The sequence below is a fragment of the Ictidomys tridecemlineatus genome, chromosome 9 (assembly GCF_052094955.1).
Source record: "Ictidomys tridecemlineatus isolate mIctTri1 chromosome 9, mIctTri1.hap1, whole genome shotgun sequence".
NCBI lineage: Eukaryota > Metazoa > Chordata > Mammalia > Rodentia > Sciuridae > Ictidomys > Ictidomys tridecemlineatus.
Genome location: NC_135485.1, coordinates 129,113,045 through 129,127,633, shown reverse-complemented (window position 1 = coordinate 129,127,633; position 14,589 = coordinate 129,113,045). Strand labels below are relative to the sequence as shown.

The 14,589-nt window shown below is 41.6% G+C and overlaps 1 protein-coding gene across 1 annotated transcript in view; it reads right to left on the bottom strand.

The window, feature by feature from the left end:
- Otud4 (OTU deubiquitinase 4) overlaps positions 1-8,782 on the bottom strand; it is a 42,921-nt gene extending 34,139 nt beyond the window's left edge. The window contains exons 1-3 of the mRNA XM_078022071.1: positions 8,624-8,782; positions 4,268-4,351; positions 943-993 (exon numbers count right to left, since the gene is read on the bottom strand). Coding sequence (XP_077878197.1) covers positions 943-993; positions 4,268-4,351; positions 8,624-8,782 — 294 coding nt within the window. The remainder of the gene's footprint in view (positions 1-942; positions 994-4,267; positions 4,352-8,623) is intronic.
- Positions 8,783-14,589: the final 5,807 nt, after the last annotated feature.

Below are 14,589 nucleotides of genomic sequence, written 5' to 3'. Positions count from 1 at the left end.
ATCTCATCTATGCATTCTCAGGGTGACTAGTTATTCTCAGCCCATAAATCAAACACTCCAAATAGCAACAGGGAATCAAACAGATGACCCAATTACTGATCAAACACCTTTCTTCCAACATTAACATTCCCTTTACCACCTATCTAACTCCTTATCTTTTTTCTTTGCCGATGTTATTTTTTTCTTTTAACAGTTGACAAATTCTAACATTCGAAATGGCATTCCACAATAATCCAGTTTGTGTACATGAATGTGTATGTGTATATGTGTGATGTTGAGGACCAAAACCAGCGCCCCGCATATGCTAAGCACATACTCTGTCACCGAGCTGCATACCCAGCCCACATTTCATGATATTTGGACTTTTACAGTGAGAACATGAGTTTTATAAGCATGGAAAAAAAAAAAGAATTCTTTTAATTTCAACATGACTAAGAAAATGTGTTAGCAGAAGTTGGTGGAGACATGCTACCTTTTTCTCCTCCCCCTTCACAAGTTAATCATGGGAAATACAACTTCCAAAGAACTTTGCCTTCTCGGTTGCCTAAGGAAAAGATCAAATCTCACCTGCATCAAGTTCCACACACAAACCAACAAGGCATTCTGAAAATCATCACCATTTTTATTTCAATCTTGTATGTTACATCCACATGCTATTATGGCAAAGACAAAGAGAGCATGACTCCCGTCTTTAGTGAGAAAACTTCTAGTATACAGTTCAAATTGTCTTCCAAATAAATGCTCAACAAAATGCCTTCCTACACATTCGTAGGAAATGGTGTATGCTATCCCTGTACCCCCTAAACACTGTACTATTAACTATGAAATAGTGTATGCCTGTAACCCCTAAAAACTATACTATTAACTTCCTTCTTAATGAATTTCAAATACATTATGTTGGATACACACAAACAAAAATATATTTAGAACATTACTGCATACCTGTGGATTTTCCAAACGTTTTAAATACTCTTCAAACGACCCTTCTATAAACTGCAAAAAAAAAAAAAGTCTGTTAGGAATGTTATGTCAAAAAACAGTTCACTGTTTCACTGTTAACTATTCACTTTAAATTACTGAGATCTCATACAAACCTCGATACACCAGTAATATTAAAATAATGATGATAATATATACAAATAATTTAAGACCATAAACATATAAAAGAATTTAAAGGAAACATTGCCAGAAAGAGTTTCCAGGAATAGGAGTGACTCAAGATGAAGGCTGGTCAGAATCTGGATGGGCACACAGGGAGCAGACACTCCACAGCAATGGCCCTTGTGGCATAAGGAGGAAGAACTCCGTGTTGGGGGAAGACAGGGGCGACAGGATCTAGCCAGCTCCTAGCCAGTTGGAGCAGAGCAACTTGTTAGGGAGCTGAGCAAGAGAGGAAACCAAATGGGGGACTGTTGTTTATAGAGGGCCTTAACCCAAGCAGGAATTTCAGACTAGACAGGAAAGGTAATTCAAAGGTCACTGCATATGACATCCTGAACTGAGAAATTACACGATGAAAGTAGTGCTTTTGGATAAATTTGGTAGTGGTCAGTGTGTAGAATAGAATAAAACAAAGACAAATATAATAGCTAAGAAAGCATGTCATCTTAATAATTATCTTAATAATACAGATATAAGCATTCGTTGTCTCTAGGTCAGTTATCCACAAGATGAAAACTAATAATGCTAAAGATATTCTGAAGCATCAACAGAATTTATCTAATACTGTTGCTTCACTGTTATTTAAACATAAAATTAGTTTATTCACAACTATATGATCATCCAACCTTGTTTTTCTCATAGCAACTGCACTAACTTGAGAAAGCTCTAAAAAACATCCACCTGACCCACCAGTCAATTTATGTAATTTATAATCCCAGTTAAGTACACCAAAAACATACTTCCTAGTCTGTAATTTTAAACACCCATGGATTTGTTTTGACATTCTTTCATAAATTGTATACTAACAGAGTTCCAAAAAGCATCTTAAATTTTAACACATATTTTTAAATCCCCATCAATCAGATGCTACTATTCCATATTAGATAGTTATTTACAGACTTTTAAAAGAAACTCATAGTGCCATTTAAAGTTGGTAAAGACCTAAGTGTTTTTCCAACACAAACCTGCACCCAATGTAAGCCTCCTTTCTAAGCAGAAAGTGTCCTGCTAGGCCATGGGTGACACTGTTAAGTAGAGCAAGGTATATCTTACCCACAATACCCCTTTCCAACTCTGGTCAACAGAAACTACTAGGGTTCTTATTATAAGAAAAGTAAATCTTTCCCCCTCAGAACTTTCAACAGCTGATCATACCTCATAAGATTATATGAATTAAATAAATACATGTAAAGCACTTAAACAATATATGACACACAGTAAGAGTTCAAGCAGTGTTAACAATGCCCATATTATCAACAAGATTTTTACCTTTTGGGTCAGTAATCATTAATCCACATGTAATTTCTTCAACTATTTATAAACCATGCCACTTCTCCCCTCTTCACCACCATAACACCACAGTCCTCTGTTACCATAAAATAAGGTTTCAAATCACCTGATTAAGCAGGTAAATCTCCTACAATTTATTACTATCCATTCTAACCACAACATTCAGAATTTGCTTGAATATAGAGAATCCCAATCCAGGAATACATTTAACTAAGATGTCTTCTGTTAAGGCTTAAAATCTAGTTATTTGCTAACCCAATCAATAAATGGGCAAAAAAACTGAATAGACACTTCACAAAAGAAATATGAGCAGTCAACAAATATATGAAAAAATGTTCAATATCTCTAGCAATTAGAGAAATGCAAATTAAAACTACACTGAAATTTCATCTCACTCCAATCAGAATGGCAATTATCAACATAAGTAACCACAAATGTTGGCAAGGATGTGAGGGGAAAAGGTACACTCACACATTGCTGGTAGGATTGCAAATTGGTGCAACACTCTAGAAAGCAGTATAGAGATTATTCAGAAAACTTGGAATGGAACCACCATTTGACCCAGTTATCCCATTCCTTGGTTTATACTCAAAGGACTTAAAATCAAGCATTCTATAGTGACCCAGTCATGTCAATGTCCAGAACAGCTCAATTCACAATAATTAAGCTATAGAACCAACCTAGGTACCCTTCAACAGATGAATGGATAAAGAATATGTGGTATATACACAAAATGGAATATTACTGAGCCATAAAGAATGAAATTATGGCAACTGGCGGTAAATGAATGGAACTGTAGACTATCATGCTAAGTGAATTGAGCCAATCCCAAAAAAAGAAAAACCAAAGATTCTCTCTAATATGTGGATGCTAAGACACAATAGGGGATGGGGGGAGGGAAGAACAGAAGTTCACTAGATTAGGCAAAGGGGAATAAAGGAAAGGAAGGGGAGATGGGAATAGGAAAGAAAGTAGAATGAATTGAACATAACTTTCCTAGTTCCTATATGAATACACAACCAGTCTAACTCCACGTCATGTTCAACCACAAGAATGGGAAGTTATACTCTCTATATATATGTCAAAATACACTACACTGTCATGTCTATCTAAAAAGAATAAAAAAAAATTAGTTATTTGCCAAGTATCAATATTCTTTACAAGTCAATGGGGGGAAATACCATTAAAAGTTGTCAGGTTATATAATTCTAGGTCATAAAACCAGTAAGCAGTAAACCCTGCAAGACTTTGAATATATAATAAAAATAGATCAGGTGGCAACTTATTTCACAGCCTTCTACACACTATTGAGAAAATTATACTGTTGTTATACAACATTTTATTAACTATTAATCAACATTTATATAATTACAGTGTTCTGATGTGATTTCACAATGATCTCTGAAAATTAAAAATCTAGAAATGCCTTCTGATAAAATACTTCAGCATTACTTCTGTTCAGCATCTTTTTTATACTTCAAATCTGAAACTTTTTAAATTCATCAGCAGTTACCAATCACACAAATCACTATTAATCTCAACATCCATTTCCCTGAGCATATCAAGTACTAATGTATAGTATACAAATCTCTCCTCCAGGTCATCCTTTCCATCCCCCACAGTTGTCTTAGTCGTCACAGAAGCTTTCTAAATGTATAAATTAGTAACACAAAATAGCCTAGAATATTCACAGCTGAATGTGTTTGGATTTAATGATTTTTCATTTGATCAAGGGTTATTTTCATAACCCAGCCTGTGACATTTCCACCAGAACACTTTCTAGAGACCAAAATGGGTATTAGAGATTATAAATTACCGCTTCAAATTTCTCTCTGTTCTCCCGAAGATAGTGAATACAGGCCATTCTAACTTCAACATGGCGAGACTGAGAGTGCAATACCTAAAAAGAAAAAACAACGCACTATTAAGCATTTTGCTAAAAATGGATTTCAATTACAACTTGATGCCTTCTTTCACACCAACAGTAATGGGACAATCAATAGATTATCAGTCTCCCTCCATTTCCCTTTCTATAATTTTGAGACCTTTACTCAATCTCACCTCTTCCTCTAAGCACGACACAGAAATACAGCAATACTCCTTAAGCCAGATTCATTCTATAAAGAATGTATTACCATTTAACTTTTAAGTCACTAAAATCACTCCTCTGAGCACACTTTCATAAACAAGACACTTTCCTTTCTTGCCATCTTTCTACAATAACTCTGCTCTTCAGAAAGCAGAGTTAACAGAATCCCTGCTACTCAGGGCAAAGCCTCAACCTGTGCTTGTTAAGAAAGAGAACAAATAGATGACTTCATTAGTAATCGTCTTTGGGGTGTAAGACTGTATGAGATACTTTTTCTTCCAATAATTGTGAATGTATTTAGTGGCCTTACACAGAAATTTAAGTCCATCATGGTTTCAGAAAAGTTAAGGAACTCTTTACCAAGTTTACAAGACTTAAAAGAAGTAGACAGTCTGGAAGACATAAAAATGCTGTTATCCTAAGAGGCTTTGGATTTGACTGTGGTGGGGAGAGGGGATTATGTGGACTGATCTCAGAGGTGGTCTACCACTGAGCTACATTCCCCAGTTCCCTTTTAAGATTTCACTTTGAAGCATGATTTCACTAAATTGCCAAGTCTTGAACTTGCAATCCTCCTGCCTCAGCTTCCGAAGCTGCTGGGATTACAGGTATGCACCAACCTGTAACTCTTTTTGAGTGTGTGTGGTACTGGGGTTCAGAAAATTTGGCAACTTAGCAAGACCCTGTCTCAAAATTTATAAATTAAAAAAAGGGGGGCTGGGAATAGAGCTCAGTGTTAAGAGTGACCCTGGATTAAACCCCCAGTACCATCAAAAGAAAAAAAATTAAACTACAGCTCCTATATTAAGTGAGTCTCCCATATATTCAGGAAAGACAAGACTCAAGATACATGTTTTACAGCTCCCTTGGATCATATCCAAGGCTCATTGATACCCACAGAACCACAGGCAAAATAGCCTGGACAACTAGTATGTCTTATTACACTATGATACACTGAAGGAACTCTCTACCAACTAGCTAAAATTAGCAACTGAATTGGTTTTCAGTTTACTAGTTGGTTTTCAGCTTCACTGGGTAAACCTTGTGATTCTATTAAATAGTAGCCTTTTTCTAAGCTTCCAGCACACGGGGTACTGCTCACATATCCATACATATATGACTAACATACAAAGCTGAAGGTGTAGCTCAATGATAGAGTGCTTACTTAGCAAGCATACGGTTCTGGGTTCAACACTTAACACACACATACAAAAAAAAAAACCCACACAAATTTTTTTTTGCAGGTACCACAAATGACATTCAGCTAACACTTCTGTAGCTAACGTTAGACACTATTATGAATCAAGTCATTATTAGTATGACTCAGGCAGTGTCATCCGATAGGGCTTTCCTGCCATTAGCAAAGTAGAGCTACTGTTAAAGCCATCTACCTAGCAACAGGTGGCAGATATAAGTTAGTAAAGCTTATTTCCCATCAAAAACAATGGCAGGCATATCTAATGGTTTTTCTCCTCTTTTAACAAATATTTTAGCATATAGAATCAATCTAAACTTGTTGCTCAAAAGCAAAACTCTCAAGTTCCATAAATTGTGGAGTGCTGGTAATTTACAAAGCCAAACACTGCAAGACAAGCAAGGTTAAATGACAACTGTATAAAAAGTAAATTACTGTACAAGTTCAAGGACCTCAAGAAGAATTCAAATGGTATGGTAAAAATCCATCTTTACAAACTATTGCAAACATGAAAGTAAGCTACAGGGAGGAGGCTTTCCATCGCTCCTGGGACAAGATAGTGATAAACACTGGGAAAGGATGAGACACACTGTTTTAGCAAGTCCTCTAAGAGTGCCCTATTTTTAGCTCTATGGCTAGGAGCTGATTCAGGTCAGGCCTCCTGCAGGCCCAAATCCACAACTGTAAAAAAGGGAAGGGTCCACCCAAAAAAATGTGATCTGACGGGAACCTGAAGTCCCCTCCCCGGCTCTACAGCCTGCCATTTAGATTACTGACTCCTCAGAAATTTTACCTATTGTAATTTTATAAAAAAATCATTAGTTTAAAAGAAAATCCTTTGTACTCATTTTAAAAGGGCAGCTTGAGTGCTGTTATTTCCCTTTTCCCCACACTTTGCCTTTAGCCATAACTGCTACACCCTTAGTCCTGTCTGCTGAAAAACCCAGTCTTCACCCAAAAATTCACCTCCTAGAGCTAAGCTCAAAATCAGAGTCAGATAATTGGAGAAGGCAGTCCCTTATGCCCAACCTGAGTCCTATTATAATAAATTACAAAAAAATGTATTATTGGATGTTAATGAGTTTTTAGTGTTAACTAGCTCTTGCCCCTACAAAAATACTCAATATGATTCTCTACAATATGAACAGGCTTCTGAATAATCAACTATGGCATATAATAGTGGAAACAGTCAAACCTTTCTGCTTCAATAACTAGGATCTGAATAATTCAAGTCCAAATTTAACTTCTACCTCGTTCCTGACCAAACTCTTGCTAAAGCCAATAGTATATAACTATGAGCTGACTTCATTTTCATTTCTTCTGCTTCTGGAGGTGTTGAGGAGTCCAAAAAGGCTGAGACAGAGGAAGCACAACAGATGGAGAAATTTGAAAAATTCACAAATAGGGCAGACTGTTTACCTACTGATAGTTAGTACTGGGGTGGGTGTGTGAACATACTCCACTCACACTGAACATCCTAAATTTCTGAAAATCAGAGCAGTCTAATGAACTGAAAAAGACAGAGCCTGGTTTGGAGAACTTTTAAAGAAAATGTTTCACTATCAATACCTGAAATGCTGCAAAGGCTGATCCCCAATAAATCAATTTCTTGTTTTAAACAAAGATTCCATGCTATAGATGTAAAAAACGAGAGGCCTTTGAAAATAAATATCTGGCCTATTGATGTTTTTTAAAAAGGAGAACACCCAGTCCCAGGGCTCAAGCCTGTAATCCCAGCTACTCAGGATGCTAAGATAGGAGGATGCAAAATCCAGGTCAGCCTCAACAACATAGCCAGACCCTACCTCAAAATTAAAAAAAAAAAAAAAGTGGGGTGTGGGGGTGTGGCTCAGTGGTACAGTGTCCCTGGATTCAATTCCCAATATCACAAAAAAAAAGAAAGAGAGAACATACTAGTCAGACTAGTCTCCAGATGTTAGATAAAACACTTATTCACAAATAGAAATTCTAAAAGCTATTTAGCATTCAGAAAAAGTGAGGGGGAAGGAAAAAAACCAGAAACATCACTAAAAACCCCCCAGGGTATGAGGAGGAGTTGTTCCTTGAGCTAAAGGGAAACAAACTATGAAAGGTATGAAAATACCCGGGCAGTGAAACTTTTTATCCAACTACTCAAGCAGCTATTTTTCAAATATACGATGCTTTTTGGTGACTGCACACTTACAACGTACAGTATTATATAACACGGGAAAAAAAAAACTTCCAAAAAAAAATCACAAACATCTTCCTAAGCAAGTTATTAAAAATGATTTGGGCCATTTCAAACGGGGGTGGGAGGGTGGAGGATCAGGTCAAGAAAGGCCCCGAGAACCCTAGTTACTAACACTCCCTCCTCCAACCAGCACAAAAAGACTTTTGGAAAACGTGGTTTTCTTTTAGTATACCTCCACTGCTCCGCCCCGCTTAATGAGGTGTGGAATCTACTCAAGCTCAATTCATTCAACATGCTCTGTATTTGTAAAAGGTTGGTTTTCTCAAACGGCAAAGTTTGCCCCCTGGCTTCCAGTGACATCCGTGAGCCCGATTACCCCACATTCCAAAGTCCAGCAAACAGGGGGAGGGGGCAGAGGGGGCACCACCTCCCCTGGGAAACGCGCGGTTCACCGGCGTGAACGCGGCGCTTGGAAAACCCAGGGGAGCTGAATGCGGAACACCAGTGAAAAGCCAGCTGGTCGCCAGGTCCCCGGCAGGCACGCTCCGCGCAGGCCTCACAAGTTGTCCTCAACTCTCAGTCCCATTCCGGCGCCACAATGGGCGGCTGTGACGACAGCCGGGCCACGCGCGGCCCGGGACGTGGGCAGCCAGGACAGCTGAGCCGCCGCGTCCCACCCCGCCCGCCCGCCGCCGCCGCCGCCCCCGCCCATTACCTGCTCCGCCACGGCCCGGAATAGGCACGACCCGTCCTTGGCGACCAGTTTCCGATACAAGCCCAGTTTTCGCAGATAGGCGTCCATGGGCGTCGCGTCCTCGCGGGACGCCGCGCCGCCCTGGTCCCCGCCGTCGGGGGCGCCGACGGCCGCCTCCATGTTGCCGGTCCCGCTGCAGGCCAGGCGCGCGGGCTAGCCCCACATGGCCGCGCCGCCGGCTGCTCGACGCCCCGGCCTGGGGCAGGCGGCGGCTCCGGCTCGGGCTCGGCGAGCTGCGGCAGGCGGCGGCCCGAGGCAGCGGTCCGCGCTCTCCCGGCGCATAGGGGAGCCCTGCCTAGTGCATGGCCGTCCGCACGCGGCCGCCTCCCCGGAGGGGCCACGCGCCCGGGGGCACGGGGGGAGGGATGAAGGAACGCCCCGAGAGGGAGCAGTCACTTCCCGACCGCCTCACCGCCCCGCTCGGGCGCTGGGCCGAGGGTCGCCGGCCCCACAAGTTTCCTGGTCCCGACGAGAGTGGGGCTAGGAAAGCCCCGCCGCCGGCGCGCGCCGGGCCGCCTCGGGTGAAGCGAGGCCTGCGTGCCTCGCGCGCCCTCCTCGCCAGGAGCTGAAGAAACCAAAAGAGAAAGCCGCGGCCTTGGGTTTCCCCACCTCGCCGGAGGGAGCCGGAGGGGCGGGGAGCGGGAGGGGGCTCCCGGCGGAGGGCAGCACCCTCGCAGCGTAAAATTTGTTTTCGCTTTCAGCCCCAGAGCGGAGAGGACGGCGGGAGGTGTAGTTTTGGCAGCGGCAGGAAGTCGGCGTGCGGCGGGCGGGCACGCCCGGGCCGGCCTACCCGGGGGAGGCGCCCGGGAGGCACGCGGACTACAAGTCCCTACAGCGCGGGCGCCGTCGCCGCCGCGCGGAGCCGGCTTCGCGCTTCCCAGGCGCCGCGTCCGCAAGCAGGCCGAGGGTCTCCGCCAGCCGACGCGCGGCCACCTGCGCGCGCCGCCCGGCCCCGCCCGCCGCCGCCGCCCGGCCTCCCGCCCTCTGCGCCGCGGGGCCGCGGGAAGTGCGCGCGCGCCGCGTGCGTGGAGTTGCCAGGGACACAGCGGCGGCGGCGCTGGCCCTTTGTGTATTTCCAAACAGAGGGCGCACCTGTGTGCACCCCTCCCCCCGGCCGCGCTCGGGCGTCTCCGCAGAGGTGGCTTTAACGGCTGAGGCAGGCTGCTGGAGCCGCCACCGTGCGGGACGACACGAGCTGACCGTAAATCAGCCGCGGGCTGCTGGTTCCTATCAGAAATTAAAAGTGCAGCTCACGCACCGCGGCAAGATGATGCCTGTTTTGGTTTTTTTTTTTTTTTTTCACCTTGTCACTAGTTGAGCACCGCAACATAGAGAAGTCAACTGTTTGAAGAAATTAGATATTTCCCTTGTTAAAAATACTCATCTTGTAATCACTTGATAACATGTTGTACTTGCCATGGCGTCCAGCAGTGCTGGAGGCTTCCCACTCAACTCCTATCCCCCCCAAAAAAAAAGTTGCATGACAGGAAATGGCAAAGTCGAATGAGGCTTTGGAACCCAGTATTTATCCAACATGCTTCTGAGACACCAGAGTTTTAATTTGCCAAAACACAACAGCATCTGGTGTCCTTATGTAAATACATGGTTAATCATAAAAACTACTACAGCCTCGAGGCCGTGGTGGGGGAGAGGGAACAAAGTGGAGGATTATGGTATGTTTGGAGGTAGTTGAATTCTTTGGAAGGGGGACCAAGGCAGGCCAGATGGCGAGAATCCTACATAAATTTACTGAAGACTCTTGTTAGACATTGTTTCAGTGCAAGCAATGAGTCATATTTTCACTTCCCTTGTGGCATCTAAATTTGATTTTTTTTTTTAAACCAGGGATTAAACGAGGGCGCTTTACCATTGACCTACATCCCTATTCTTTTTTATTTTTTATTTTGAAACAGGGTCTCCCTAAGTTGGTTAGGACTTCGTGAAATTGCTGAGCCTGGCCTGGAACTTGGTAATCCTCCTGCCTCAGTCTCCTGAGTAGCTGGGATTACATGCATGTGCCACCACATCTGGCTAAATTTAATTTCCTCGTGTTTAAATATCCTATCTCCAATTTGCTATTTTTAGAAAATCCAAATATTATTGTGATCTAATGAAAAAAAAAATGTCCTGTCACAATTGAAGGGAAAGCAAGAAATGAAAGACCAGACAGAGATCACAGAGAGTAGATTCGTCAGAGCTGACAAATAAAGGTCATCTCTCTACAGGAGAGAGAAGCAAAACAGGCTTGGGGCAGGCTCAGAATCGGAGCCGAGCTGATCTTAATGCCCCCGGTTAATTGTTAGGTTGGTATGAGGGAGTGGTGAGCCTTTCTCAGAAAGGCCCTTGGGCGGGAAAGCGAAACTTTTTCCTTGAAATGGCGGCTGTCATCATCCAGACGCCAAGCAAGGACCTTATAACAATATTAGATTATTTAAACATTGTAGAGAGGAAACATTATAGAAAAAAAATCTTGTTTCATGGGGCATGGTGGCACATGCCTGTAATCCCAGTGACTCAGGAGGCTGAGTCAGGAGGATCACAAGTTCAAAGCCAGCCTCAGTAATTTAGTGAGACCCTAAACAGTTTAGCAAGACCCTGTCTCAAACTTAACAAAACAAAAAAAAAAAAACATAAAAGGGCTGGAGATGTGGCTCAGTGGTTAACCTCCCAAGGGGCTCAATCCCCAATACAGAAAGAAAAGAAAAAGAAAAAAATCTGGTTTCAGATCAAACCTGTTGCTTTTCTTTTGAATGTATTACATTGCATATACTATTCTCAAAAAAAAAAAAAATGCAGAGCATTGCCTCTACAACATGTGTTGCCTTTTAGACTTAGAAATTTTTTTAAAAAATAATCTATAGGACTTAAAATACAAATTTCTAAAATGAGTAGATTATATATCAATTATATAAGAAACAAATTACCTGAGAAGCAAAAAGAAAACCATACCTTTCCTAACATTTATTTTTATTACTCCTCAGTAAGACTTCCTAAAGTTACTCTCATATTCAATTTATATTTTGGGGAAATCTGTATATATTGAATTGCTCAATATCTGGAGTATATAATAAAAAGTTATGTTTCCAGGGACTTCCACAATTCAAAATTTTTCAACTTTTGTAATTGAAATGTTCAAGATTGTACTGCATTAATTTTTTTCAAGTCATTCAAAGATAAAAATAAAGCTTTGCTTGATTTTATATGTACAATTCTGATAGTGTTTGAAGTACATTTTCCATTTTGAGACATATCCATATTTTAATTATTTAAATGTGTTTGTATTTAATGTCAACCTGAAATAATGGCAACATCTTCTAAAGCCCCAGAATTTTTATGAAATTCTTTGAAGAAACCAAATCCACCTTTCATTCTATGCCTTTATTTTCCATTGCAAAAATTTAATTCACTGATAATAGTAAAATCAAAATAATACCAGACATGATCATTAGCTTAACTATTCTAAGGATCCCACTTTCAACATATTTTTAAATGAATTATGGAATACTAAGAAAAGAGAGACCTTTATCAGAATCATCAAAATTCTATGCTATCTTGTAAAAAATGTGATTTGTTATTAGAAGTAATAGAATAATAACATACTTTTGGTCATTTCTACACTGGATAGTATGGTAAAATTGCTTATCTTCACTTTTGCTCAGTGAGTGCAGACCAGCCTAACTCTAAACTATCTGATTCTAGTTCCAAAATTAGAAGTGATGCACCTGTTGTATCTCACCCCAGGCCTGTATAAGGAAATCCTTTAGGTATTTTGAGACCTAATCCAAGACAGACCCTCTGTACGCCAACTCCCCAAATATAACTCAGTATTCAGGCAATGTTAGAGGATCCTATGTCTTTAAACTGGACTAAATTTACAAAAATTCACTAACTTTAACACTTGTTAATATTAACTGCTGACACTTTTCAAGAAACCACACTGAAACTGACTGAAAAATGTCCATTCTGAGAAATTCATTTCTGACCTGCAAAAGTGAAAGACATCTTTAAATAGACTCTATTTTAATAAAATAAAACCTGAAGTGTGATGCTTCTGAGAACCTAATGATATTGTAACTGTGCTCCACTTTATGTTTTGAATATAGCCCCTGCTGCTCTGCCACTGCAACTTATTTTTAAAATGGACATGTTTCTTTCTCTTCCTCTCTCTCCCTGCTCCTCCCTAATCTCTCCTTGTCCCTAATCTCAGGGGAAACAGGATTACCTTTCTTCCCCATCCTAGGCAGAGTTATCTGTCCCTGAGTACACACCCACCAGAGGAACAAAGTCATCCAGACTTTGGGGGTGGTACCAGAAGATCTCAGAAATGTCTGTCTCCAACAGAGAACACACGTGTGGAATGTAGCCTTTGAGTCACCTCTTTAAATGCCCCCTGTTCCTGCTGATGGGCAGAATCACAGCCTCTGGGACAGGAGTCCCCTGTGTTTCTCCTTTTCTAGCAAAGCAGTAAACCTTCTTTTTGATTTTTCTCAAAACCGTGTCCTCATTATTGGATTGGCAACAGGGACAAGAAACAGGCTTTCAGCAACAAATTTACCAACAATCTTACACAAATGTGTCAACCAAATTTTTTTTCCTTGTATTCTCTCAATATCTCATTAGTTTGTTTACTTTGATAATTTGTTTTAAAAGATAGGCTAATAGGTTATATGAAGATTTTTTTAGCTTCTTCCTAAGGTTAGGTATGGTGGTGGGTAGCCTCAAGATGGCTCCCCATACCAGGATTCCCACTTCCTGGTATTCACACTCTTGTAGAGATGGCTCCCACTTTGTGTGCCAAGGTTGGCCTGAGTGACCAATGAAAGAGACTGAAAGTGATGATGTCACTTCTGAGACCAAGTTGGAGACACTTGGCATTTTGGTGGTTACATTTACACCCCACCTCTCATGGTATAACAGGAGCTTCTTTAAAACTAGGGAATTTAAAGAAGCACCCAATCCTTGTCCTTCTCAACAGACCTTAGGTTGTTTTACCTTCTCAGCTTCATCTCATGCTGGGAGTAAAAACTGCCCAGAAGCTCTAGTGCCAGCAGAATCCACAGAACCTCAACAGAACTTCACCACGCCTCTGCGCTCCTCTTGGCTCCCACTTTTGTCCTTTCCCTGTGTCATTCTGGATGTCTTCTGCAAAGGACTGTCTTCCTAGTTTGGCCAAATCCAAGCTGAACTCCTGCTCTTCTCTGCCACCAATCCCCTTTGCTACTGGACCCCTTCCAGAGGTGGTGATTTTAGGCAGTTAGTCATGCGCAGGCAGGTAGGGGAGAACCAAAAGGGAGATGACATACAGGGAGGACATCAAACAAATCTAAACAGACCACAAATCACAGGACTGGAGATAACAGGGAACTGTATCAAAGATGACAAACATCTGGAAAATGAGAACTGATATGTCAAACCTCCTCTGCAGGCATAGTTAGTTATAATCCCCTTAAGGAAACTATTGTTTCAAAACCAAGTCCTGAGCTATCTCTTGTGACCAGGTCATCTTGACCCTCACAAAGAAAATTGCTGAGGGCTATACAAAATAACAATGGGTACTAAACTGCTTATCAGTCAAAAGGCGGGTATAAGAAAATGAGAGAACAACAAAGGACCCAAAACACTTAAAAACTCAAGAGTCTGCAGTGCTACACCAACTCAGCTTGGTACATGGGCTATCTGCCCTTAATTTCACCTTCTCTAATAAACTCCTGTCTGTTCATCTGTGCAACTCATTTGAAATCTTCCCTGTGGGAGTCCAAAATCGATGGCTGTGGACTCTGCTGTATCTGTGAATAATGGGAACAGATATCCCAGAGGTAGGCCTCTGGCCTAGCGCTGCAGGAACAATGGGTCACTCACTTTGGTAGAAGCTGACTACTAAGTTAAACCTATACAAAGGTTCCCTTCCTAATGAACAGGAGCCCCTT